Source organism: Amblyomma mixtum, chromosome 8, assembly GCF_055824585.1.
Source record: "Amblyomma mixtum isolate Tamu chromosome 8, ASM5582458v1, whole genome shotgun sequence".
Taxonomy (NCBI): Eukaryota; Metazoa; Arthropoda; class Arachnida; order Ixodida; family Ixodidae; genus Amblyomma; species Amblyomma mixtum.
In genome coordinates this window covers 7,455,983-7,479,117 of record NC_143019.1, presented here as the reverse complement: position 1 = coordinate 7,479,117, position 23,135 = coordinate 7,455,983, and the positions used below count along the sequence as shown (strand labels likewise).

General features: G+C 53.0%; 1 protein-coding gene and 1 long non-coding RNA gene across 2 annotated transcripts in view; both read right to left on the bottom strand.

The window, feature by feature from the left end:
* Nucleotides 1-22,359, bottom strand: part of Ufd4 (ubiquitin fusion-degradation 4-like) — a 106,340-nt gene extending 83,981 nt beyond the window's left edge. Inside the window, exon 1 of the mRNA XM_089556412.1 lies at nt 21,557-22,359. Within this exon, the coding sequence (XP_089412538.1) occupies nt 21,557-21,696 (140 nt within the window). The 5' untranslated portion in view covers nt 21,697-22,359. The remainder of the gene's footprint in view (nt 1-21,556) is intronic.
* On the bottom strand, nt 8,870-11,695 carry LOC149331237 (uncharacterized). The gene is made up of 2 exons (XR_016285036.1): nt 10,500-11,695; nt 8,870-10,462 (listed from the first exon to the last, which is right to left on the bottom strand). It is a non-coding gene; the product is annotated as an uncharacterized LOC149331237 (long non-coding RNA).
* Nucleotides 22,360-23,135: the final 776 nt, after the last annotated feature.

Sequence of the window (23,135 nt, the reverse complement as noted above, 5' to 3'; positions counted from 1 at the left end):
AACGTGAAGAAAGCGCAGGAATCGGGACACAGGCGTCGAATCCCAACAATGCGCACGCGTCTTGTAACAATAGAGAGCTTTAGTATAGCGTCACCCTATCGCTTTGGGTAATAGGGGAATAGCGGGATGCTACTGCGCATGCGCAGAACGCTATCGGCCCTTGGGTGTTTGGGTGAGCGGGCGACGCTAACGCTAAATCGGCGAAATAGCGTGCGCCCCAAAGCCGCTTTACGGTGGGACAACATGGCGGCGCCCGCCGAAGCGGGCCCTCTCGCTTCATCACCGATTCGTCGTTGCCGCTGCTCTGTGGCTCACGCTTACATCAAAATAAAGGCGCACGAGGCTTTCGCTTTGGCTGAAGTCACCTGAACAACGAAATATTAGCGATAAAACACGCCTAATTTTCAGATTGCTTCCGTGTTTACAGAGCTCCTAGGCTTAGCGAGTACGCGTCGACTGACGTCAGAAAGCGCGGGAGGTTTGAACTACTGATCTCCACAAACAGGTTTGCAATTTTTTACGAGACCTTCACGCGCGTGCGACCAGTATATATTTATATTTATCATGTATATATGTCAATAGATTTATTTTCAGTGTACTCTTCCCCTGTCCTTTCTACTATCCCCTCCGCTCTTTCATTTCACTCCTACACGCTGCCTGCTATCCTTTATTTCCGCTGCCCCAGCTCAGGTGCTTCCAGCAGCGATGGCAGATGCAGGGGTAGAAAAAATTCTACCTTCCATATTCAATGCAAAATATTAAAAAACCATTACTACTACTACTGTTCCTGTGTGAATAGCCTTGGCTCGGAATGAACATGTCCGCATTATAAAAAAATATTTGCATAATTTTTTGCTTTTCCTAATTAGTAATTGGTAACTGAAACAGTTTGCGCGTCATTTTATTTACACAGTAAAAAAAGTGCAGCATATATATCAACTTATTTGTTCTGAAAGCTTCTCTTTCCCGCCGTCATGGCGCTGCCTTCAAGCAACGCAAAGCGACCATCCGCGACCCTATTCTAAAGACAGAGAACGTGAACCCGTTCCCCTAACGTTAAGCGCATGCGGATAGGGTCACCCTATTCGCCACGACGCTATTCTAAAACTCTCTAATATCCCCGACGGCGGAGCTTCATAGCGACCGTTACTGGGGACCGTTCCGTTGCACTGCACTTGCAGGGTGCGGAGCAATCCACCGCAGCTATGCCTGAGAGGGAAACAGAGCGGGGTTTGGAGGAAACGAGTGGCAGTGCCCGAACACCCCGTTCCAACATTTTTTCCCTCCTTGGAATTACCCTTGGGCTACGTGCAATCGCAATAACGAGAACGGCAGAAAATCGGGCCGTCCAAGCACCACTAATGACGGCGCTTATTATCCACAGCGGCCTCACAATAATAATAGCGACAGAAACATACAGCAGCGCTGAAATCAAGGACTTTTTTTTTTTTTTTCGAGCGCTAAAGCTACAGATGCGGGGCCACGACGTAGTGCAGTGGAATGGCTGGGGACCACCCGATGCTATCGAACAAAATCTCGTCCGTGCAAAAGAATAAAAAAATTGCCGCTGAATGCACCTTGTGGCCTCAGCGGAGACTACACAAAGCTACAGGCGCGGCCATAAGTAAACGGAGCACGCTATTGCGTTCGAAATGCAATCACGCTTTCTTCGTTGGTAATGAAGAAGCGTTGTCAACAAGAAAGCCCACCAACGTCCGCTACCAGCATGCGCGCACCACTGCTGGAAATTTCAATTAAGTGACGCGTGAAAAATATTCGAGGACAGTTGCGTGCTCCGTTTACTTTTGCCCGCGCCTGTACATTTAACGAACGGACCCTTCGGGCCACGGTCGGCTCAGACCGGCGACAAAAAATACCGGAGTGTACAAATCTCGAAGCGTGCGGTCACCATTCTGGGGACACGAGAAGTCCGCCGTCACACCGGCCCGTCGTCAAAGCACACGAGACGCCCGGAACAAGGAGTGAATGTCCACGTTAACCGATAGAAAATACCGTCTACAGACTTTCTAACTTCTTATCTGCCGCCTTTTGACTACAGTCTGCAGACAAAGGTCTGCTAAAAGCGCATGGCCATTTATCTATGGATTGTTTATAGACTGTCCACCGGATTTATGTAGTCTATAGGATGCCTAAACAAATTACTGACAAAAGTGTATGGACACATCAAAAACTCAAAAAAATTCACAAAGGAGCAGCCGGACGTATCCAAGGCGCCTTCATCCCCAGCAGCCCACGCGAAAAGAACAGATCGCCCTGCACACACCTTCGAAGGACGACGCAACGTCGCAAAAGAGAAACCGCGCCAGCCAAGCAGCAGACTTGCCCCCCCCCCCCCCCCTCTCCTCGTCCAAAACCCGTTTTTCTCCTCGTTTTAAAATTCTCGCACGCGGAAGCCCTTCCGCGCTGTCGCTAACCGCTGCCATGTGACCAGTACCGAGGCAGCGGCGCAACAGGAACCCGCGCGACCATTCGATCCCCCTCTCCCGCAGTTGCAACGCTAAGGACGTTCAAGTTGCCTCTATCGAAGAAAGCGTTACCACACGCCCAAGGACGACACACGACTGTTCAGAAACCTACGACGATAGCAATGCGGAGTGCGGTGTGGAGCGGCGCAAGGCTGGTACCCTCTTATCGCCTAGCTCAAGGCCACGGGGGGGGGGGGGTATGAGTCAGCGGTGACGCGTCCCCCCCCCCCCCCCTTCCCTGCCTTCGCCTACTCGAAGATAAGGATCAGGGCACGCGCCGCCGTCAACCGAAACGGGCAAACACCGCGCCATACTAGCCTCCCTCCTAATGCTTCTCCGTTCGTTAGCACCTAACTAGAGTGCTTTTCATTTGTTTCCTTTTTTCCCCACCTACTTTCCGTCGGCACGGGCTGCCCGCGCCAATGCCCGCCGAGCTGCCTCGCGGAGCCTGGGGCACGTGAGAGGCGCGTGGCGGTGTTGCAACAACACACACAGCAGCGGGAAAGAGAGCGCGCTGACTCACGACGACCACGGCATTCCAGTTGTTGTTGGCGGCCCAGACAGCGCGTCGTTTTCCTTTAGCGCCAAGTGAAACCATACAGCAGCAGCAGCAGTCCGACAACGGAGCGAATAGAAGCACAAAGCTATGGGGCGGAGTACCCGAATACACAGCACGGGTACGCAACACGAAGGAGACGCACTGGCTAGACCAAACAGCCCTCAGGTGGACCTACCCCTATCCCAACAAAGACCTCAGTAGAAAGCAGTCAGTTGCCTGGAGACAACTGCAGACTAATACGCACCCGAAATCAGATTGGTTTATTAGGTTCATGGGGTTTTAGCGTCCCAAAGCGACTTGGGCTATGCGGGCCGCCGTAGTGAAGGGCTCCGGATAATTTCGACCACCTGGGGGTTCGTCAACGCGCACTCGAATCGCACAGTACACGGGCCTACGGAATTTCCGCCGGCATCGAAATTCGGCCGCCGTGGCCGGTATCGAACCCGCTTTTTTCGGGTCAGCAGCCGAGCGCGCCATAACCACTGAGCCACCGTGGCGGAATACCCGAATCCCAGTCTACTCAGCAAAATATCCGACAACGTATGAGAACAGGCCTCCGCTACGCGGGAAACACTCGACGTTTTACCACGTTACACGGTCCCGTCCGAAAACACAGGCAACGTCGATATACAACCCACCAACACCGGTGCCATGGCAGGTCGTGCTGCCTTGCTCGAAGCCTGACGAAAGCTGATCCGACGGAGCTCGCAAGAAGGCAAAGGCCACTGTGGCGCTGGAATGAGGGGAATCCCTTCGCGACAGTAAAGATTACACCTCACTCACTCACAACCGAACGATGAACAACAGTCCGGTTGAACAGAAATCGATGACCGGTCAACTGGAAGTTTACACGCCGCATTTCCTGCGAAATGTTCGGCCCCTTGTCCCTCGCAGGGACGGGCCCGCTCAACACACCCGTCCCGCTAAAAAAAATACACTCGCTTCGCGAACTACGGCGGTCTGCCGACAGGGGCGCCCCCTTCGCGGAAAGCCGATCCCTTCTCCCGGGCGGCTCCGAAGCAACGATCAAGGCGTGCCAACGACAGCGGGGAGAGCCACGCGCATATTCGCGCGGCGGCGCCCCTGAAGGAGCAGGGAACTACCACGGCTCATTAGCGCGCCGACGCCTTCCGACGCACCTGCCGGGGAGAGGGTGTAAGCGGCTCGCGCAGAAAAACAACCTCCACGACTGCGGCGGGGAGCGTCGTACTCGGACGCCGGGCCCCGACGCCTGGGCCACGGCGGACGACGAGAAAAAAAAAACAAGAGCATAACGCTGAAGCAGCGCATGAGTATCGAGGGTTAGCAATATCGAACGAAAATTGCGTCATTAGCAATCTTCGCTATATCCAGAACAAATTTGTCGTTATATCCGGATATCATTTTATATATCAGGATATGCAATCCGGATATCAAATGCATACAGCGCAACGATACAAATCGTTTGACACCACTTCGAATGTCTTACGCCAATTAGTTTGGCCATAATGGGCGTTTGAAGTTTCAAGAAGTCACGGTTTGGGGATAAAATGTCGTCGGCGCGAATCCCTTGCCACGCTTCGATTCGACTAGCAATCTTATGTTCGTAACGCGATGATTCGCTTGGTAGAAGTCCGAACATTCTACGCCAATGAGGTGGTCCACATCTGTGTACCTATGGTACCACCCACTGGTCTTACTTGAATGACCTTGTTTCCCGTACTAAATCGACCTTGAGTAATGCGAGCACCAGAGCTATTGCTCTGAAAGGCAAGGGGTCTTCATCGACCACGCGGCCTGACCGCTACGGCTACTGCATGCCGCCGCACTGTCCTCTCGGCTCCGACGGGGCCTACGCAACTCGGTGAGGTACTTAACGGCACTATGACAGCCCATCCAATAAATTTTTGTTCAGAGTAAACAATTTAATGCATGTATGTCTCTGGCTACGGCGATGTTTGAGCATCAGCAAGCAAAGGACGCATTTATTACCGATTAAAGTTCGTGACGACTACGACGAAGAGGACTCCGTGATCGTTGGCGTGAAGTCAATGGCGGTGTAAGCTAGCCTCTGGAATCCGCGCAAAAATTGTAGACGCACAACCGTGTGCTTGCGAAACACACCAATGGTGGCGACACCTGTTTTGGCCTTTTTACCCGTTTTAGCTCATAAAAACCGTCCCCGGCTAAGGTTGGTGTTAGAATGCGGTAATCTGTACCGACACCGACGAACTATAATTTGTCTTCGCGTTCCTTTAACACCGTCACGCGTTGGCGGGAAAAGACCTCGGGAAGGCTACAAGGAGATCCACAACAGCTCACTGCCCATCTGGGCGAAAGGCATGCGTGAAAAAATTCGAGCGTACACTTTGCTTCACCTTAGGGGTACGACGCGATAGCGTGAACGAGTTTATGCCTCCATATGCGGAGAAGATGCCCCTCAAAAGGATTCCCCCCCCCCCCCCCCCCCCCCCCCCCGCAGGCAATAACATCGATCGATCTTCATGACGTCGCGGTTATTCAGATCATAACCGTGGTTAATCACCTTCCATCTACAACCCACTTCGACGTCACCTTAGATGTCATCATGACGTCACGAGAATCGGTCGACGTCATTGGGCATCTTCCGCTCCGTTCTCGAGTTGTATACCCGATTACAGCGGGTCACGCCAAATCCCCCCCCCCCCCCCCCCAAAAAAAAAAAAGGCTGAGGCTTAACTTGGTTAAGCCTGGAGAATGCGAAGCATCATCGTGTCGCGTAATTTGGAGGCGCACAACCACAGCGACGGCGCGAGGTGGGCCCCCGTTTCTCCACTGTCGTGACGTCATGGTGTCACGTGGTGTGACGTCATGTATCACGTGATTTGGAGGCGCATAACCACAGTGAAGGGCTGAAGTGGTAGCTAAAGTAGTATGCTTCGCATAAAACTGGAGGGTGGCCCACCCACCAGGGGGCCACAATGCACGGGGATTAGGACTACCAAAACCGATGCCACAGTGAACGCTTTAAACGCCAAGGAATGCAAATGTCGCGGAATACTTGTCTAGTGGTCCTGGCGCCGCCTCTTCTGACCCACCGACACCGTCATTAAGCTTTCTTCGTTCGCTCGCACACGCCGTCTCGCCGCTTGCGAGCGAACGACACGAGGAAATGTAAAAGGTGGGTGGCACCACCGTGGAGGCCACAAACTTTCCGTCACGCAGGAGGGAGGGGGGGGGGGGGGGGGGGGGGGGGGGGGGGGAGGAGAGAGGAGAAAGAGCAGGGAAGACTAGCAGCAAGTGCTTGCCTTGCGCCGAAAACGGGGACAAGCACCTCCTCGGAGCGAGGAACGAGACGTCAGCGGCCTCCTCCAGGGAGCGACATGTGTACGCACACATGTTCCGGAACGACGAAGACCCCGCTGGTTCGCAACGCAGAAAGCGACGGCCGAGCAGCGAGACAGACAAACACACACCGAAGTCGACTGCGAACACAGAACCAACAGGCGTGGTACACGGCCCTGAAGCACTTGGCTCGAGTACACACGGCAGCGACAGGTGTGCGGGACGCGTAGAGGAGGTCTCGAGCGTTTCGTGACCGATAAAACAGGTCTTTCAATGCGAGAGCATTATATGCTTGCTGCGAAGAGAAACCCGCCACCGGAAGTTGTCCGCAAGATGTGTCCGCAGGAAGTGGTACCTCTCACGTGACATCATTCGAAAATTGAAACGGTCTGCATTGTGGTTCGAACCCAGACCCCTTGCGTGCCACGTGGGCACGCAACGCACACACGACACGAAGCGCCGTTGGTTCAAGCGTGTTTGAGGGACTTGAAGTGAACGCAATGTGGTGTGCACGACGGTAAAGCGTGTTTGGGATGTGAACTGATGCTAGACAGCGATTACTTGAAAAAAAAAAAAAGTTCCAGTTGGAAGTTCGGGGTGCCGTTGTACATCGCTTCCTGTCTTCCCTTCCCGTTTCTTCGCCCGCTTCCACTGCCATGATAATGAACCGTCTGGCCCACCAATCTGCCCTTTTGAAGTTGCTGACGTCATAAAGGGTCAAGTGACACGTGTCAGGCAACAAAGATGACTTGCGAAAAAAAGTAGCTGACGTTCAAACGCTTCTCCAATGCAGCAGACTGCTGTGCTTTTTTTTTTACTAGCGAAAGCGCAACTAAGACCTAATTACCTTGTGCGTCGGCAACCCGATAGCATTAGACGTCACTTCCGGTCTGGTGACGTCACTTTTGTAACCGGTGACTTAACTTTTTTATTCCCGATGAAGCTTTTCGCATTAAGGAGGATGTATAGGAGGGCCTACTCCGAAATTAGCGATCCGTGGAACACTTGGAGCAGCTGATTGGAGGAACGGCTGCTTTCGTACAGAGCAGCCCGCGACTTCAGCACCTTTAACGAGGCGAAAAAGTGTTCCGAGCCTATAGGCGCGCAACCCGTATCGAGTAGGAACGCCACTCCCACAGGCCACTGCACTCAACGCCGCTTCGAGTACCGTGTAATAAACCCGAAAGCTGAAACGACCCTGCAAGCTCCGGAAAAACCGCCTGAGTCATCGCTATCACAGTAAAAAAATAGGAGATAACAGGCGCTGAATAAGAATATAAAGATAACGAGAAATGAGATAACAAAGAGAAACGCGGGCGGCTCCACCGCGCTTCCCTTCTTTCAAAGGAGCCGCCCACGAAAGAAAAAACAGCCTTTAACCCATCTCCCGCACAGTGCGTATACACAGTAAGGCCGCCCCACAGCGCGCCCCGGAATGCAGGGGAAGCCGCATTCCTTCCCACAGCACGGAACGCTGGGCATGCAGGATGGCGATGCAGTGGTTTACATCACGAGCGCCAACTTTTAACTGCTCCTTCTCGTTTGTATCGCGAAATGCTCAAGTACTGCGACTTTCCTCATGACGTCACCCACCGAAATGGGGGCCGTGCTCAGAAACTCGCTTCCCTCGTGCGCGTCGAAGATAACGGAAGGTATACGCGAGCACAAGAAGCGCCTGCTTTCGAGTCAAAGTCAGCTTAAATTATCTGTCTCCCTGGTTCCTACACTACTATTAACATAAAAATGAGCCCATACGGGAGTAGAAAGGGGGTAAGCTGTCCTCCCTTTTATGGGCAGGGTGTTGTGTTTTCCCAGTGTAGATTTCGATCGCTAAATACACCGAATGCTTATTCCGGGTAACAGGGGCGTACTCCCGCTGCAAAGAATAGCAGCTTGATGCAGTTGGGAACGGGGAGTCCCTAGAGCGACTCAGGCTATGAGAGACGCCGTAGTGGAGGGCTCCGGAAATTTCCACCACCTGGGGTCCTTTAACGAGCACTGACATCGCACAGTATACACTGGCCTCTAGAATTTCGCCTCCATCGAAATGCGACCGCCGTGGCCGGGACCAATGAAAAAAAAAAAAATGAACCGCTCAACACAAATAATTAGGCGTGTGCACACAAGCACTACGTCGCCTCTTAGGAGGCATAAAATAAAAGAAGGCCCAATCCGATCGCACCGGTCTTTCGGAACGTTCTGCGCATGTCCGGTAGGAAAGTGCGCGGCACTATACCGCAATAGGCCCTCGCCGACGAAGCGACGACCGTAAAGCATTTCGGCCTTAACCCACATTGCGAGTCCCTCAATCTCTCCGGCCCAGTGCGGTGAACGAGGACGGGCTTCGGCAACTTCCTAACGGGGCGACAAATTGCGCCCGTCGGATCGCTGCGTCTGCTTCGTATACGTGCAGCACGCGGTCAGCAAAACAGCCACGTTTCATGCTCCCTTCATGACACACTAAAATACCTATTTACGGCACTTGTTCCTCGCGGCAGTTTTTTTTTTTTTTTTTCAAAAAAATTTCGCTTCCCGAATTACCCTGAAAAACCCGCCAAGAATCCCTTTTCGTACAAATTTATTCCCTAAATTCCCCGCATGGAACGTCACTGAAACAAGAAATGTCCGAACCTATAACTGCGACGACCTTCTAAGTAAAGGGAGAGTGCAGGGGGGACATAAGAAAACAGACCACAGCAGCATCACAGAAAGAGGACACGACAAGACCAAGAACCCTTAGAGAGCCGGAGAGATTGAGAGAACGGCGTCGACGACGCGAAAAAAAAAAAAAAAAACAGCCACAAACGACAGAGTCCCAACACCGCGCCATTTTCTTCTTCTATTCGCTCACTCTTGCCCAGCGAGAAAAAGAGAAGCCCCGCACGAGACGAGCGCCGAGGTCGACGGCGGCATTGGGCAATGTTTACGCGACGCCGACCGGACACACCGAAGGGAGAGAGAGCACGAGAACGAGGAGGAGAGCTAAGCGGCGGCAGCATCGCAAAACGCAGCCCACGCCTGCTCGGCAAAAGAGGGACAACAAGCCGGGCAGCAGCCACACTCGCAATGGGCATCGCGGAGCGCATAGCGGGGACCTCTTCGTGAGCGGTCGGCTCCAAGCTCGGCGCGCACAGCTGGCGTTGACCGAGCCACCGCTGGCGGTTCAGAAACAAAGCAACGAGGGAAGGAGGCAGGGGGGGAGACGTAGACAATAACAACCTCTTCACCAGTGGTGCCGTCACGGCCTTTCCTCCCCGAGGCAGCGAAGAACGGGGAGGCCGGTGTCCCACGCTTTTTCGTTGCTTATTTTTTTTTTTGTTTCTCCGCCAGCCCGCCGAGAGACGCTCGAAGGACGTCGGCGCTCAATAGGAGACCAGAAGGAGAGGAGGAGAAGACGCGGAGATAGTCGCTGAAGGGTGTAGCGAGTCGGTAGCGGCGGCGACGACGGCCGCCAAACGAGATAGCGTCGCCATATCCGTTACTCGGACGTTACGCGAATGCCAGGGGGGAGGTGTAACGGGACGCCGCAACGACTGCGTGCAGAGCCGCCGGCCATCGAAGACGAAGGCCCAGAGTTCGCCGGCAGCGAGGTTTCTCATGTATCGACCAAACGGGATAAAATGCACCTTTTCTTTCTCTCTATCACTTCGCCCCGAGGAAGAACACTCACTGCGGGCGACACATTTGGAACCGACTCTTTCCCTCCGACTCATTCGTTCGCCTTATTACCGTTGGTCAGGTGAAACTTTCGTCGTCACAACTATCCCCTTAGATGGCGGGGCTGCCAACTGTGAGGAGAGGAACAAATTGATGGCAAAAAAAAAAAATCTACACAAAATAGAGCAGTATTTTTTTTTCTCAATCCTTTGTTTTTTCTGCTTTCCAGATCACGCTTTAACCTGCACTGCGCTAACGGCCCCCGACTCCTGTCCCTTCCACAGGGAATCGCTGCAAAAAAAAAAACTAAATAAAAACTGCAAATTCTAATCGGTACGGTTTGACGTCCCAAGCACCACATGAGCTGCGAGGGGCGTCGCAGTGGGATGGCCCGGGATTAATTTGGAACACCTGCGATTTTTACGCACGCTGACAATTCACAAACACACGGGCGCCCCTTAGCTATAGTGCCTAGAATATTCTAGGCACTATACCTTAGCGCTTCCTTTCTGCGTTTGCGTTTCGCCGAACGCCCTGACGACTGAGACCACCGCGGCACAACCAAAAGATGGAAGTGACGTTGCGGAACTAAACAAGCGCACGCCGAGAAACACGCGGGAAAAAAATTTCCGAAGACACTTGCCAACTGAAGTGCTGAGAGGCGAAAGCCGAGGAAACTACGCCGTGACGACTTCCGGAGGACGTGACGTCACACCGTTCCCGTGGCTATATCGATACCCAAATTATACACCTTTCGGGGATCTTTAGTGTTAATTCCGCTTAATTATACATTTTTCCATCAAATTTGACACAAATCCGACGTTTTTCCGACTACTCTGACAATTTTCACTATGCCGTGACGACTTTCGGTGGATGTGACGTCACACCGTTCCCGTGGTGTATCGACGTCCGCGCTATTTCGACGCAATTTCGACATTTTTGCGTATAATTAATTAACCTAGAGTCATCAAGCTTGGCTTCTAGGTTCGTTTTTCCTCCTGTACCTGAAGCAACCATTGGTTTTATTCTATCTTTTCAAGTTCCCGAGTTAACACGAGTTAAACGCTGCCAAAGGTGTGACACCCTCTGCTAATGTCATCTGCGCCATTAAAGGCTTGCGCCTTAAAAACGCGGGGAAATCAAATGCGCACGCTGCAGCGGCCAGCGTGCGGCAACAACGCCGCCAAAGCGATATGGCCAGCGCGCGGGCACGAAACGCAGGCACATCCAAAGCGGGCGCTGCAACCAAGGACAACAACACAGCAGCGCGGGCCGCCGTCGCTACGCGGACGAGAACGGGCTCCGCGCGTACGTACACCTTGATTGGCGCAGAAAACTCCCCAAGGACGGGGAGGCGAAACGGGCCCTCGACGACACGCCTAGAGGCGCTGGCCAGATAGCAACACCGCACACCCTTTCCAGCGCAAGAGAGAAAGACGCCCACGCCGTGCCAGCGTCTATAATGCTCGCCGAAACTGCCAACGAAAACAGCACCACCAAGCACGACGGCCAAGGAGTCGCCGCTTTTTATTTTATGTTATTCGCCGTCGCGCTTCCGAGTCGACGTCCGCTACGCGCCACGCCAAATCATTAGCCGCCCGGCGATGCGGCGGCAAGCGAGCGAACGGCTAGGAGGAGACGACGACGGAGCCAAGGCCGGACGGCGACACCGCGTGTTTTGTTCGATTTTTTTTTTTTTTTGCGTCTCGCTCAATGACCGCTTCTTTCTGCGGCACTCTTTCGCAGCAGGGTGGAAGTTCTGGACCAGTTGGTCTGACACGCTGAACAAGGAACCGCGACTTGAGACATGAGCGAGTACCGTTGGAGCAGCCCTTTTCTCTTCCATAGTTCCCGCCTCACGATGCGGTTTGCCGGAATTGACGTCACTTCCCACCAACCAAGAGATGAATTTTTGCGACCAACGACAAAGTTATTCTTCCCCATGACGAGGCTTTCAACCGAATTAAAAGAAAGAAAGCTCGCCGAGGGTGGAAGCTCGGTCAGTGGCAGAACGGAAGTACTAGGCCAGCACTCAGCCCTGACTCTTGCATCAGCTGGAATCATCATCAAGCGGACATCTCTGTCAGCAACAAAGGAACATGCAGTACGTGCGCTCCTACACCGGTGTTCCAGGGGAAGATTATTACCACAGCCCTCGCCGCCTCGCTCAACGCGGACTGGACGGAAGCGGTTCGGAGCGGCGCGACGTCGGGGGAAAGCGCTTCTTTCCGAACACAAACCGGCAAACAGCGAGGTATACGGCCTCCCTCTCTCCGCATGACGAAATACGAGGCAGCCGGAAGTCAAGGCTGCCTTCTTGTCGTCAACGGAACAGAACGAACCCTCCAAACAACCTTTCCTCGGGAGAGGAAGAAAAAAAAAACAAATAAAAAGAAGCGAAACAACGACGAAACAGATGTACAACCAATGCGAGGCGGAAGTGCAGTAAAAATGTGAGCGCCAGAAACGGGCTCCGAAGAGGCACGCACACCACGCGGCAGCTACGGTGACGAGGGGGACCCTTGCGACAGCGGTAAACCCCTCCTCAACCCACGTGCGACTTCGAGAGTGCGCAAGGTTCGCTCTGGAAGGTTCCGTTACCACGACGCTTCCACGTGCACTCCTTTTCCCTTTCCCGAAACCACAACCAACAGAGAGAAAGGCCGCAGGTGAAGTAAAGAGCGAACCCGACGCAGGCGCTGGCGCGCAACTCGAGTGAAACCCTAGGCAAAAAAAAGCTGCTACGAGAGGACGAACCTTCTTGGCACAGACAGCAACTAAACCGAGTTGTTTTCGGACCCCACCACTTTGCATTCCATTTACTGCTCTCGCGGCTATATCGAGATTCGTCGTTTCGACATCATCATCATCATCGGCCTGACTACGCTCACTGCAGGGCAAAGGCATCTTCTATCGCTCTCCAATTAACACTGTCCCGCGCCAGCTGCGGCCACCATACTCCCCGCTAAACTTCTTATTCTCATCCGCCCACCAAACTTTCTGCCACCCCTGGTAAGTTTGCCTTCTCTTGGAATCTATTACATTACCCTTAAGTATCAGCGGTTATTTTGCCTTCGCATTACATGCCCTGCCCAAGACCACTCCTCCCGCTGCGGTGGAGGGTGGTGCAGTCCCGTTTCGCACAACGCTTTTCGAAGTTTATCCACCGAAAAATGGCGGCTTATGATGCCTCCCCACAGATTTTTTTTTTTGTTTTTCGCCTAAGGAAGGGGGGGGGGGGGGGGGGAGGAAACAACGCAGTCATTAACTAGCCAGACACGCACCGAGGAAAGAGCTCGGAACGGCGCGGGCGAGTGCAAAGTAGGAGGAGGCCCAGGGGGCGAGGAGGAAACACTATACAGCCGCCGCGAGGAGGTTCGCAAAGCGCGGCAAATCTCTCTGGCACACGCCACCCGGAAGCCAACCTAACCGAGCCGTTATCGTTACTGGGTAGTCTGCCCACTCCCCTTCCCCCACACCAGCAAATGCTCCCCTTTCCCTACCCGTTAAATACGCGACGGAAGCACTTCGACTAGCGCCGGCGGACAGAGATCGACCGGCGACTGCCGCAATGCTGCTACTACTACTACTGCAAGGACATCGGCGCTTCTTCGCGCAAAAAAGAAAAAAGAAAGAAAAATGGAACTCGGGCGACGCGATTTCTGCCCCCAAAAGCGCCGGGAATCGCACAAGGGCGCCGTCAAACCAGTTTCCGGAAAGAGGAGGGCCCCCAGCGAAGAAAGACGGCGCGCGATTGCCCAGTCGCCAGCCAATGGATGGCGCCACCGGAGACCGCCACGCCGGGCAAGGTGCGACCGGGAACAGAAGCGTTCGTCGACGAGGTACTGAACCGGACAAGGTTCGCCCCTTCCGTTACGAGCATAGTTTACACGGAAGAAACGCTTTGCGCTCACCCCTGGCAAACATTTCAGAGCAGGGTCTAACGCCACGGCTGTCTGTTCATAGCCTGCCCAAAAAAGAAACCATGAGGGTCGAACCGCCCGAGACACTCACGCGCCCATCATCGCCTCGCTGAACCTGAAGCATCTGTAGCAGTAGTAGTAGTAATGTTCTAGAGGCGCTGAGGCAACTCAGCTGCCAAACGCAGGGAGGACATTGAGATGGTGCTCCGGGCGCTCAATGTGACCCCGGTATCATCAAACGTAACGCATGCAATACGAATGTACACAACACTTTACGCTTTAACACTTTAAGAGTTTAAAATGTATTTCTGTACAGGCGAACAGGTAAAAATTTACATGTACAAATATTTTCCGTTGTCTTTACAGCCGAAGTAAAAATAATTTAGTTTCAGTCCGTTAAACTTCCGCACCCTGCAGTTTCATTCTATGTCTCACTCCGCGCTTGCGCCTTAGCGGTCTCGCAGCTTACCACATGCCACACGCCATGTCAATGTACTATGCGGGCTCACACAGTCTCAAGCTGCTGTCACGCAGATTTTCGTCCGCGGTCCCTTTCCCTTATAACTCAATGGGAATGATGATTGCCTTACACGTGCTATTATCCCACCCACTAAAACGCGCAACTTACAGCAAAGCAGAGCTCGGTGCTACAAAGGCTTCTGTACCCCGTACCTGTATTTTCCTCATTAACGCGAAAGAATTAAATGGCTCATGGGTAACGAAACCCGATGAGCCGAAAAAGTGGCGCCCCGAAACCCGCCGAAAGTGCGGGCCAATGAACCCGGGACTTTGTCTGCGAGGCATGAAACCCACGGACCACAAAACAGCGTTGCTTCTTGGCGAACAAATGCGAACCTGGTATATGGCGTTGCCTTATGACTCGGTGCTAATGAATAGGTGCGTAATTATAACGGAAGTGGTTACATAATTAAAAATAAAAAGGAAAACATGCTTTTGCATTCAAAGCACATAAGTAGTCTTACGAACCCTCCAGAATGTTTGCCTTATTTCACGCATTGCTTATTAACATTATTGCCGACGTCTTTCCACCACGTGAGAGGGGCGAACAGGAGTGAGGAGTTCTCAGTTGCTGCATCTTTTTACTTCACCCTCTTATTATTTTTTTTTTAAGGAGCAACAGCTCCGCAAACTGATAAATTCAAGATTTGAAAGAGCACGTTGTTGGGCGAGTGGGTCGTACATCGTTAAGCAAATGAAATGCGCAAAAAAAAAAAGAACAGATGGGAATGCGCCCGTCCTTGTGCTCTTCTCATCCGCGTCTGTCTTTGCGCATTTCTCTTGCTTAAGTACGATCAATTCAAGGTACAGGGCAGCCTTCAGTGAATAAGACGTACAAAAAACCAGAAAACAACTCCCAGCGGCCGGTGGAAAAATGAAGGGGGGGACTCAATTCACAAGCAAACAGAAGCGACGTCAGCGGCGCGTATGAGGGCGGAATCTGCCCACCACCGATAATCAGCACCACGCATGGTAGGCCAGCGAAACGTCCCGCACACGTAAGCGCACACACACACAAAGAGAGGGCGACAGATAAACGAACCCCCCCCCCCCCCCCCCCCTTTTACTTGTCTCCAGGCGGTAGTAGACCGGCGCATCTCGTTTATTTAGCGACGCGGGAGGGGGGAGGGGGATGAAAAAAAGAACACGACGGAAGCCAGCAATCGCCTCACGTGCTTCGAGCCCCGACAGAGCGCACGCAACCGCGAAAGGGGGGGGGGGGGGGAAGAGAGAAAAGATAAACAAAGGGTAAAGTAAAAAAAAAAACTCGGAGAAGCAAGTCCATGCGCGCGGCTGCGCATGTCCCATCCACAAACGAACGAGTGCCGCTATGCGCGACTCGCCGTGGGGGAGAGAGAGAGAGAATTGGCGGCTGCGGCGCACCTCGCAGACTCTAAACGATCCCAGAGCAAACGAACAACAACATAAAAAAAGCGCGCGCAAGCGTGCGACAAATTTTCCGGCCGGCGACGATGCACTAGGGGGGAAAAAATGCACGCCGACTCTACCGTCATCTGTCAAGCGCTGAACTACTAACAAAGAGAGAAAGAGACACTGCACGGTACGAGACTCGATCTAGCTTGATATCGCAAACACTGTCGTCCCCCCCCCCCCCCTCCTTCCCCCAAGGTCGAATTCGTGCTCGTAATTAATGGATCGCTTAGCAAGAGTTTGAGCACAGCGAAGATGTATGAGCATGGACGTACGCCACTGCGCTAATGGGGGAAGGGGGGGAACGAATATCCGCCGCACGTGCGATTCTTAACCGCGCATCTTAAAAACGCAACACTTTTGCTTCGCCCAAGAGGAAATGCGACAGGGATCGAACCCGCACCCTCTTATTCGTAACCAGTGCGGCCACACGTGATCACTCACACACCCTAGGCGCAGAGCTCCACGAATGCCCCAGTGGTGCTTCGATTCGGGTACTACTGTTGGAATCTATCGACCGGCCCCAGGAGGATCCTCTTCGGCTCAACGTGGAGCAATACGCAAGCACTGCAAAGGAACTATCGGAACATCCGTTACGAAGGTAGAGACGTACGCTGAACGCAAGACTCGACATCCGTCGCGCTCATTTAACCAATACCGCAGCTACTCCGTGAGCCCTCGCAGCTGAATCAGCCGAGTGAAGCTCGCTCGGTTAAGATCAGGTGACCGAGGTGAAGTTCCCAAACGGAAGAATGGCCTGCAAGGCTTGGGAAAGTCGGTCGCGCCCGAACAAAGGATGAAGCAAAGCTAGGACCACACAAGGAGGCGACACGGCACGGCGCTGGGGTTCGAACAAGTAGCCCACGATCTCCCAGAAACACGCACACCACCCAGATGCATTCCCACGAACGCGGTCCTCCCGTCGCCATTCGTGCACAAAACCGTACTGGGAGCATTCTCATGCCGTGACGAACGACGTAAAGCCACTTCCATTCCGGGCCGCAAACAAAAGGCACAGCACGCGTAGTCTTGCTTGCGGCTTGCCGTTTCCCAGACCGGCACCCGCGAATCACCGTTATACTTCGACCGCAGTTTTGCTTTTCTCTTCTTTTAATGACTTTTTTTGTTAGCGTCGTAAGTATTTCAGCAAGACGAGTTGTTGGGAAAGTTGGTTCACTGCGCCGTAAGGTATTTTTGCGCCCAACAATTCAATACGAAACGGGCAGCGGAAACGCCGCAGTGTTTTAAGGCCCATCTCCATGGACACATCGGAGGCGCACCAGCGCAGCGCTTACGCGCCCAGCGCCGCACCGCGACAAGCGTCGAAAAACACATGCAACTCGATGGCCTGTCGCGGCTAAAGTCCCTTTATGAGCTTTTCTAAAAAAAGCAAGGGACTTTAGTCGCGGCTACCGCGTTCAGCTCGACTCGGCGAAGCAAACGGCGCGAAGGGCCGTACCGGATGCCGAGAGAACTGCGTTCTCTGATTGGTTACACCGACCGCAAACCAGCGAGTCACTTCCGGCGCCGGCGCGAGCGAGGCGCGAATATCTGACATGGACAGATATTTGCCAAGCGCCAGCGCCAGCTCGCGTCGCGCATGCGCGACGCGCATGCGCAGTCCGGCTCCGGCGTACGCTGGTACGCGTAGGCGCTGCGCTGGTGCGCCTCGGATGTGTCCATGGAGATGGGCCTTTATACGGCGTCAGCGTCGTCGGCGTTGTGAGCGAAAAATCGCGAGCATGGATCTCGAAGGTGGTGCCTAGGTCACGTGACCTTCCGGCGTCATCACAACCTGTCCACCGGACTGGGAGCAAGCTGCCCACCGTAACCTGGGCCGCAGAAGCACCACCGGTGGCAGCACCTGCCATCGCAGGGCAGTGGCGCACCGCTGCACCACTGCGCCAGGAGCGGTAAGAGGACTCCCAGAGGCCTACGAATGTTATGTCGAGAATGACCAATTCTGCATATATGGCAATTAACCCACTACGCTGTCGCGCCATACCAGTAAGGCGGAGCTTAATAAGGACAACAGACGCCCAACTTATGGCCGCGTGTTTTCTTTGTAATGAGGCGTAAGGCACTATACACGGATTACTACGTGGTATCCTCCTGCCACCGCTAAATAATTTATAATCGAATTGCTTTCTCGCGCTGTTCCGGTTTCAACAGCCGTACGACGGCTGTGACGTCAAAGTGTGCTTATGTTTCACGCGAGGCATGGAAAAACTGCAATATAATCGCTGTTTCTACATTCGTTGTCATTCTGCCTCTTGAAGAAGGCTGTATTCAGCACTGTAGTGAGTTAAAACGATGCAGCAGCGATTATATAGCATTTTTTCCGTGCCCAACGTGACCTATAACCGCTCTGACGTCATAGCCATCGTTCGGCTGTTGAAACCGAAACAGCATGGCAGAAAACTTCTATTATAAATTATTTCGCGCCGTAGGCGAATACCGCGTGGTTATTCATGCATAGTAGTGCCTTCCGTATATTTATAGAGAAGAAAACATGCCACCAAAATTAGGTGTCTATACTCCTGTAAGTGCCTCATCCATTTTTTTCTTTTCTCGCAACAGCAGACAAACGTCGTTGCTCATCGCCGATTCATGAACCGGTGGAAGTTGCACCCGCTTGGCAACAACTGCCGACCGAAGGTAGATTGCACCACGTGGCAGCTGCCTTGCGCTATGCTTTCCGCGTCCAGCGTGTTTTCCGCAAAAGGTCTGACAACGAAAACAACCACGAACGCATGACGACAGCCGCATTATCGACTGCGCTCTTTCCTCGATCCTATCGCAACCGCGGCAAAAAATTGCGAGGACACTTTGGCAACTGAAGTGTTGAGAGGCGAAAGCCGAGGACACTATGCCATGACGACTTCCGGTGGATGTAACATCACATTGTTCCCGAGGCTATATCGATACGCAAATTATACATCTTTCGAGGATCTTAGGTGTTAATTACGCTTAATTCAACATTCTTCCATCTAATTTCACACAAATCCGACGTTTTTCCGACCATTCTGTGAGGATTTTCACTATGCCGTGACGACTTCCAGTGGAAGTGACCACACCGTTCCCGTGGCTATATCGACGACCGCGCTATTTCGACATTTTTGCCTATAATTACTCTACACTCATCAAACTTGGCTTCTGGGTTCGTTTTTTCCACCTCTATCAGAAGCAACCATTGGTTTTCTTCTTTTTTAGTTCCCGAGTTAAACGCGTGTGACTAATAAATGAAGCCCTATTTCAACGAGAAAACACGCGAAACAAAAAAATGTCGCCTCCGCTCTTTGCGTCCGCGTCATTTTATTTTATTTCTTTCCTTCTTGTCGCTCTCGAACGAGACAAGGAAGGAGACAGGCTATCGAAATAAGAACGCGAACAATCGACACAATCGCACGAAAAGCACTTGATTTCGGACGTCTTTACTACCGCGTCGTCTGCTACGCCTGACGTGACGGGAGACACCGCGCCTCCTTATCGCAACCAATGGGAGCGCGGCTCGACAGACGACACCCCCAGGGGCAGCAAAGTGCTTTAGCGACAAAAAAAAAGGCGCCGCGCGGTACTAGCCCTACAGATTTCCTACATCGACTGGTCGACTTAAAAAGTAAACAAAGCGTGCATGGTCCCATACGCTGCAGTCGCCCGAGGGCGCAGCACGCCTTGCATTTTATTTCGCTGTTTTTTTGTATTATTTACACCCGCTCTTCAACGGCCCGTCAAGGTCCTAGGGCAATCCAAGGTGCGTGACTTGTCTCGGCAGTTTTCTCCCAACTCGAGCCCGCCGCGTCCCCATTTCAGGCGCGCCCAGAGACAGTATCACCCCCCCCCCCCTCCAAGATACTGCCGACAAAATAAAGACGCCCACTTTCCTGGAAGAACGGCTCTTATCTTTAAATTCACGGCGGCGAGGCGAAATCGGACAGCTTTCAGCCATCGGGTAGAAGGCAGTGTCACTACCGCCTAGCGGAGACGTCAATCTCCGACGAACGTTTACTCTACGTATATGTGTAGGGCGAAACGAAGCTGTCGCTTCAAGAAAACACCAAAATCGGAGGTGCAGCACGATAACAATACAATTAGGAAAAAATTTTGAAATATTCGCTCGTGGAAAGTGGTAGCAGACGACGCTGAACGCTGTACTGGTAGATTCCTAAACTATCGCAGCGTATAACTTTTAGTTCCGACCGCAGTCGTTAGGGGACAAGTCCCGCAAACGAGCCCCTATTGGTCAACACGTTCACTTGCATCACTACTTGAACAAGTTACGTCAGCCACACGAGTAGTGTTAGTGCTCGCGTTTCAAGTCATTTGCTCGCTTTTCGAAGGACCTCGTGTTACACTCGTTAGGAGGCTGGCACTTCGTCGAGCGATTATTTGAACCGCCACATGTAACCCACCTCCCCACTGCTCCGAAAGCCGTCCAGAACTTTGTGCAGAACTCCCGCACAAATATCAAAGAATGTCGTCCCGTCCGCATTTTGCGCAAAACTGGAACATGAGCTAGCAGAACAGGGGGCTTTTAGAAGCGCATTTTGCAAGCGCCTCGGCAGGCGGGCACCATTACGCGGACTGCGCAAGGCGAGCGAGCCTTTTTTTTTCTCTGGTCTGTTCTTGGTTTTCAGGTCACAGAGAGGCCGCAATTTGAAGCGCTCGCGCAATTTTCCTCGTTAAATTTAACTCCTTGACCGCGTCCCCTGGCACGACTCGCGCCCAATGTCTCTCGCACGTCCTGTGGACTGCTCATCCTGTCGGAGGTTATTACTGCGCCGCATAAACGAGGCCCAGAGATTTAGAGCAGACGAAACGGAGCCTGACTCATCTCAAAGCAACGCGACAACACTCCACTCGTCACTTTTTTTTTTTCTGAAAATTCAGCTACGCAGTAGTTTTTTTAAAAACCGCGGCCTGACGCTACGCAAACCTCTCCAGACTTCCTGCGCCTCCTGTAGCTCGCGAGCGTACGAAAGTAAAAAAAAAAAAAGCAAAACCGGAAGTCGGCTTGGCCGTCTGCTGTACCTACGGGCGACTCTCGAGGGAACCAACGCTTGGTGAGAAACGTAGTACCACCCAAACAAAAACTCAGTTTAAAGGCTACTCATCGAAAACAAGGCTTCCAGACAACGCTGCGGCTGCTGCAGACAAGCAACTAAACAAACAGCTTGGCCTCGTATATCGGCGTAACGAGTCTCGATTGGCCCGGAAACGGGTCAGTGCATCGCGGAGGCAGCCTTTTGTCTCCACGGCTCTGCCTGCAGGGGCGATTCCCCAAATATAGGAACCGGGAAAATCGACGCGAATAAAGACGAGAGAAGCGCTTTCCAGAACCTTCGAAGAAAGCAACGACCCAGTTAAAAAAAAAAAAAAAGTAACGGTTATGTCCGCTCTCAAAAAAACCAGTCACAACCGCCGCCGAGATTTTTTTTGTCACCATTGGACGGTGGAGATCCAGACGGCGGTGCAACTCAGGCGCAAAAAGCAAGGAGCTGTTACCAATACGAGGATATACAAACGCACCTTTCGAGGCAAAACAAAATATTTCCTTCGGCACGGCAACCGAATCGGCGGGCCAGACACAAGTCGCCGTTCGAAGGGCCCGCGCCCGACGCTCGCCCCCCCAGAAACAGAAAACAAAAAAACGAAGAAAGGTCTCGAGGCTTACGCACCTTTCGAAGCACCGGTCTACGTTGTCGGACATGAGCAGCAACATGCAGAGCTGCTCGAGGGCGATGAGCTGCATGTCTCGCTCGTCGCCTTGGCCCATGTTCAGCCATTCGAGCAGCGTTTCGGGGTCCGCGTCCGCCATGTTGCCCGGTCGCGGCAGCTAGCTGCCGCCGAACTCGCTGCTTGCGGGTCTCTCACTCGGGACGAGTGCACCGGGTTTAAGCAAATAAATGAGAGAAGAGGCAATGCACGGCGTGCTCGACGAAGGCCTCCGGTTGTCTCGAACGGGCACCGCCGAGCTGGTGCGGGGGAACCGATGTCCGCCGATGAGCAGCTCGCAGTCAGCGGCACGAGCGCCGCTGCACAATTCACATATCCGCCGCTGGGCCACGTCGCGCGCTCATTCTACCGATGCGTCGTATCACGCTGGGCACGGCAGAAAAAGAGAGACGCGAAATCTCGGGCGCAGAGTTGAAAGCACCAGCCGGGTCCCGCCGCTGCTGCTAAGGCTCTCGCTGCACCACTCACGCCATGGGAAAAGAGAGCAAAAGCTGAGATGCTCTCAGGACGGCGGGTTTATCCACGGATGATCACAGGTATGAGCGAAGAGAGACGACGAAGGTGAAGATGCCGATCCTTCCTAGCCTGTGCAGTAGGGTAGTAACGCCGGGCTGAAAATGAAAACAACGCGGGGACAAATTTGGGCAGTGAACGGCGAAAAACACGGGAGGTCCGCCGCGCAAACGCGGGGTGACACGTCCGAGCGCTAGGCCTAAACGCGGCGCACTGACGCAGACTGGTGGAAGTGGACCGGCGCGCGCCACCGCAGCCGTGGGTCACGTGCTTTCCGGTTTCGGCGCAGGAGAGAAAAACAGCTGATTGCAGACGAACTTTCTGGATCGTTGCCCTTGCCCAGCCGTCGGTACGAGCGCGAACGAAAGCCGCAACGGTCGTTTGCGTTGCTTTTTGGTCGGCATCGAAGGTTGTTGCGGGTGTGTCCTAATGGGGGTTTTTGCGTTGCCTAGGCGAGCGCTGTTGCCACCGGATGGTTGCGAACGCGTCGGTCACGCGATGGCTGCATACAAGTTTCGACCGCGAGTCGTCGAAACCTGCTGTGCGCAAAAAAAAAATAAAAAGAAAGACGAAGGCTTGCCTTCTGAAAACCATTCTGTGGACTAGTACCATTTAGAGGCATTCTCGGCTTTGTTTTATGCGCAAAAACTAACACAAGCTGTCGTTTTAAAAAGAGAAAAAGAACATTCTGCGAACCACCACACACATTCAAAGAGGGCGACAGTTTGAAGCAATCCTGTTCGTGCGCAACAGCTCAGCATGATCTGTAGGTTGTCTTTAAATGACATCAACCTCAGAGTAACAAAAATTTCATGACGCACCTGGTGGCTACGCGCACCAAGTTGCGGTCGCGGAGGGTATGTGGCTCGCGAAAACACTAGCGCAGGTAAATTTTTCCTCTATATTCCAAGGCAGTCGTACGTTGCCAAGCGATGCGTGTCAAAACGCACAAATATGCCGACTTACACTTCCCTTGTCGACAGCAGAACAAAAAAAAAAAAAGTCCCG